Raw genomic sequence first — 1,571 nt, 5'->3', positions numbered from 1 at the left:
ATCCGTCTTCAAGGCCTCTGGTCCTCCTCTCAGATTTAAGAACGAAGAAGGAAAGGGAGCGGAAATGAAAAACAGAAAATGAAGAAGAAAACCAAGAGGAAAATTAACAAGTAGAGGAAACATCCAACAGAAAGGACAGGAAGTAGGAAGACGAGAAGAAGAACGGGGACCCTCCTCTTCCTCCACGCTGTGACTTCTGGGAGAGCAGATCTGACTTTAAAAGGATGTCATTGTTTCCTGTTCTTCCCTCTTTGCTTAAACATCTCTAACCTTAACCTGAGAGGTGAGCCGCTGCTGCGGCATCATGGGTAATGTGAGGAGGCAGAGGAGACAGGAGAGAAGGAGCCGAGCGCCCGCCGCCGTCTCGTCGTCACGGCGACACAGTTCCTCCTGCAACAACAGAGGGGACGTCGTTACCTCAGCGAGGGCGCCACATATTAAATAAGAGCAGGACGGACGCGTTGCCGCGGTAACGTCGTCTTCTAATAATTATTATTATGGAAAACATGAATCCTTCAATGGGTATCAGGCAAATACCAGTTACACAACAGAGCGTCTCACCGCTGAGGGGGACTCTGGGACGAGGGACGTTAACACAGAGCGTCTCACCGCTGAGGGGGACACTGGGACGAGGGACGTTAACACAGAGCGTCTCACCGCTGAGGGGGACTCTGGGACGAGGGACGTTAACACAGAGCGTCTCACCGCTGAGGGGGACACTGGGACGAGGGACGTTAACACAGAGCGTCTCACCGCTGAGGGGGACACTGGGACGAGGGACGTTAACACAGAGCGTCTCACCGCTGAGGGGGACTCTGGGACGAGGGACGTTAACACAGAGCGTCTCACCGCTGAGGGGGACTCTGGGACGAGGGACGTTAACACAGAGCGTCTCACCGCTGAGGGGGACTCTGGGACGAGGGACGTTAACACAGAGCGTCTCACCGCTGAGGGGGACACTGGGACGAGGGACGTTAACACAGAGCGTCTCACCGCTGAGGGGGACACTGGGACGAGGGACGTTAACACAGAGCGTCTCACCGCTGAGGGGGACTCTGGGACGAGGGACGTTAACACAGAGCGTCTCACCGCTGAGGGGGACTCTGGGACGAGGGACGTTAACACAGAGCGTCTCACCGCTGAGGGGGACACTGGGACGAGGGACGTTAACACAGAGCGTCTCACCGCTGAGGGGGACTCTGGGACGAGGGACGTTAACACAGAGCGTCTCACCGCTGAGGGGGACACTGGGACGAGGGACGTTAACACAGAGCGTCTCACCGCTGAGGGGGACACTGGGACGAGGGACGTTAACACAGAGCGTCTCACCGCTGAGGGGGACTCTGGGACGAGGGACGTTAACACAGAGCGTCTCACCGCTGAGGGGGACTCTGGGACGAGGGACGTTAACACAGAGCGTCTCACCGCTGAGGGGGACTCTGGGACGAGGGACGTTAACACAGAGCGTCTCACCGCTGAGGGGGACACTGGGACGAGGGACGTTAACACAGAGCGTCTCACCGCTGAGGGGGACACTGGGACGAGGGACGTTAACACAGAGCGTCTCACCG

The 1,571-nt window shown here is 57.7% G+C and overlaps 1 protein-coding gene across 1 annotated transcript in view; it reads right to left on the bottom strand.

The window, feature by feature from the left end:
- Window positions 1–20: 20 nt before the first annotated feature.
- The window catches only part of rbm46 (RNA binding motif protein 46), a 9,471-nt gene continuing 7,920 nt past the window's right edge, over window positions 21–1,571 (bottom strand). The window contains exon 10 of the mRNA XM_078105982.1: window positions 21–390. Coding sequence (XP_077962108.1) covers window positions 371–390 — 20 coding nt within the window. The 3' untranslated portion in view covers window positions 21–370. The remainder of the gene's footprint in view (window positions 391–1,571) is intronic.

Source organism: Gasterosteus aculeatus, chromosome 7 (genome assembly GCF_964276395.1).
Source record: "Gasterosteus aculeatus chromosome 7, fGasAcu3.hap1.1, whole genome shotgun sequence".
NCBI lineage: Eukaryota > Metazoa > Chordata > Actinopteri > Perciformes > Gasterosteidae > Gasterosteus > Gasterosteus aculeatus.
The sequence above is the reverse complement of the archived record's forward strand: the minus strand, read 5'-3'. Positions and strand labels throughout refer to the sequence as shown.